At 57.4% G+C, this 2,103-nt stretch overlaps 1 protein-coding gene across 1 annotated transcript; it reads right to left on the bottom strand.

Moving 5' to 3' along the window:
• Positions 1-189: 189 nt before the first annotated feature.
• On the bottom strand, positions 190-765 carry CHGG_09898 (uncharacterized protein; the record flags this gene model as incomplete). The annotated part of the gene is made up of 1 exon (XM_001227824.1): positions 190-765. One exon carries the CDS (start codon positions 763-765, stop codon positions 190-192), a length of 576 nt encoding a protein of 191 aa, XP_001227825.1.
• Between the last annotated feature and the right edge of the window lie 1,338 nt (positions 766-2,103).

The raw sequence follows: 2,103 nt of genomic DNA, 5'->3' as shown, positions 1-2,103 counted from the left end.
CGGCACCACATTCACAAACACCCGATCACAATCAATCCTCGGCTCCGAATGCACGCCTCTCCTCCCCACAACCCTAAAAACACCAATCTCCCCCCTTCCCGGGGTGTACCACCGTCACCCCCTCCCTCTCCAACCCCACCCTCACCTCCTCCCTCACAACCTCACTCGTCCGCCCACAGGCAACGCACCTCACCCCTGGACAAACATGCGGCCTCTCCTTCTCCACCCGTCCTCCCAGTTCTCCTTCGCCCTCCTCAACACCCCCCTCGCCGTCCCCCCCTCCGCGGCAAACAACGTGCCGGGCCCCTGCAGGGTGGCGCAGAGTTTCCAGCGCCCCCGCGCGGCGTCGCTGCGCGCCGGGTCGAAGAAGTCGTCGTCGGCGTGCCAGCGGGGCGTGTCGAAGGTGGGCGTGGGCTGGGAGGCGCGGAGAGTCAGCCAGTAGTGGTGGAGGTGGTGCTGGCGCAGGAAGGCGTGGATGGCGTGGAGGAGGGGGGTTAGGCGGGGGAGGAGATGCGGCGCGGAGGTGGGTGTGAGAGTGTGCGCGCACCAGGCGTGGAAGGTTGGTGAGAGGGAGGTTGTGGTGGGTGGCGTGGGCGGGTTGTTGGTCGTTGTGTTGCTGAGGGGGAGGAGCGGGCCGCAGTAGGTCCATGTGGTGGTGTGGGTGAGGGTGAGGGGGGGTGGGTTGATCGGGGTGTTGGGGATGGGGATGAAGTGGAAGTCGCGGGTAGGGAGGGGTGGTGATTTGGATGATTTGAGGAACTTCATGGTGCGGCTGAGGATGGGTTTGGAACGTTCGTCTAATAGTCCAAGGGGACGGTGAGAGCCCGAACCCGTGTCGTCTGGCCAAGGCAATTCTTGGAATCCTGTCCGATATCGTCCCTTTTAAGTTCGTCCAAGACCGGTTTGACGCTGGCCGTAAAGCGAGCCACGATAGTAGTTTGCAAGGGCTGTCAAATAATTCCCCCAATTTGTTTGTTATTCGGTGGTTGAGGGAAAGTTCACACGCTGTGCCCAATGATTCCAATCTCACCCCTGACGAAATCCCTCAGGCGCCTCCTTTGCTTTCACTGTTGTCAGAATACGGGATTCACTGGTCCAATCAGGCAATCAAGTATGGTTGTTGTCCGCGCTTGTTCCGCGTCCGTTGTATTTTTCGGTGTGTCCTCGTTCAGACTCCGACATGTGGGTCCCCTTGGGGTTTTTACCCGTCGAAATGAGAAGTGATGGTCAAGCTAAACATGCCCCGTTTTCTTCATATCCGAAGCCTCCACCCCGATATTCTGACAACTGTGTGGTGCAAACGCCTGCTGTGGACGTCTTGGCGCGCGCGCGCGGGCTGCATGCCACTTTAATGTTTTCAGGTGCTGGAAAAGGGAGCAGCCGCGCCCGCCAAAGCCGCCCAACCGAATTTGCGAGACCCGCAGAAGCCGGCCTCCGGGGATGCGTTCCGAAGACAGGGGCATGCAACTCAAACGATGTGCTGTGTCGTTCTCCAACAAGCCAACGGCAGGTTAGTTGAAGCTGTTATAATATGTTGCCTCAGCCAGGTATTAGAGGTCAAAGTGGCCGAAGACGGCATCTGTGACGAACGGCAGTAATATATGAGACAGCACTTCACCCAAGCAAGCCCTCGAAGCCACCTGACCGGGAGCTATCGATTGCTTCCCATCTCGGCCACACTGACGCGTTCTGTGGCGTCCCAATCTCCAGGTCTTTGATGCCCCAATTTTACAGACAACACAAATAAATGTTGCTTTTCCATCATGAGAAAAACCTACGCTAAGTAAAGTAAGAACAAAATTCCCAAACTAAATAACCACACATAAGCCCCACTCCCACACGTCTTTTTCGCTCAAGCCCACATCTTAAAGAACAAGTCATCAAACTCGCGCTGGACCCTGCGGAACGCCTCACAAACCTTAACAAGTGACGGGCCATCCCCATCACTAGCCCTCGTCAAAACCAGTCCCGGTCTGCCCCGTCCCCTCGCTCCAAGCATTCTCCGACTCCGCCTCCGATTCCTCGCTCGAAGACACTTTCCTCATCCTCCCACGAATCCACCACCACCTTCTTCTTCTTCTTCTTCTCCGCCTCGCCAACCTT

Source organism: Chaetomium globosum, genomic scaffold (genome assembly GCF_000143365.1).
Source record: "Chaetomium globosum CBS 148.51 scaffold_7 genomic scaffold, whole genome shotgun sequence".
In the NCBI taxonomy this organism is placed as follows: Eukaryota; Fungi; Ascomycota; class Sordariomycetes; order Sordariales; family Chaetomiaceae; genus Chaetomium; species Chaetomium globosum.
Note: the sequence above shows the minus strand (reverse complement) of the source record. Positions and strands in the feature narration are given on the sequence as shown.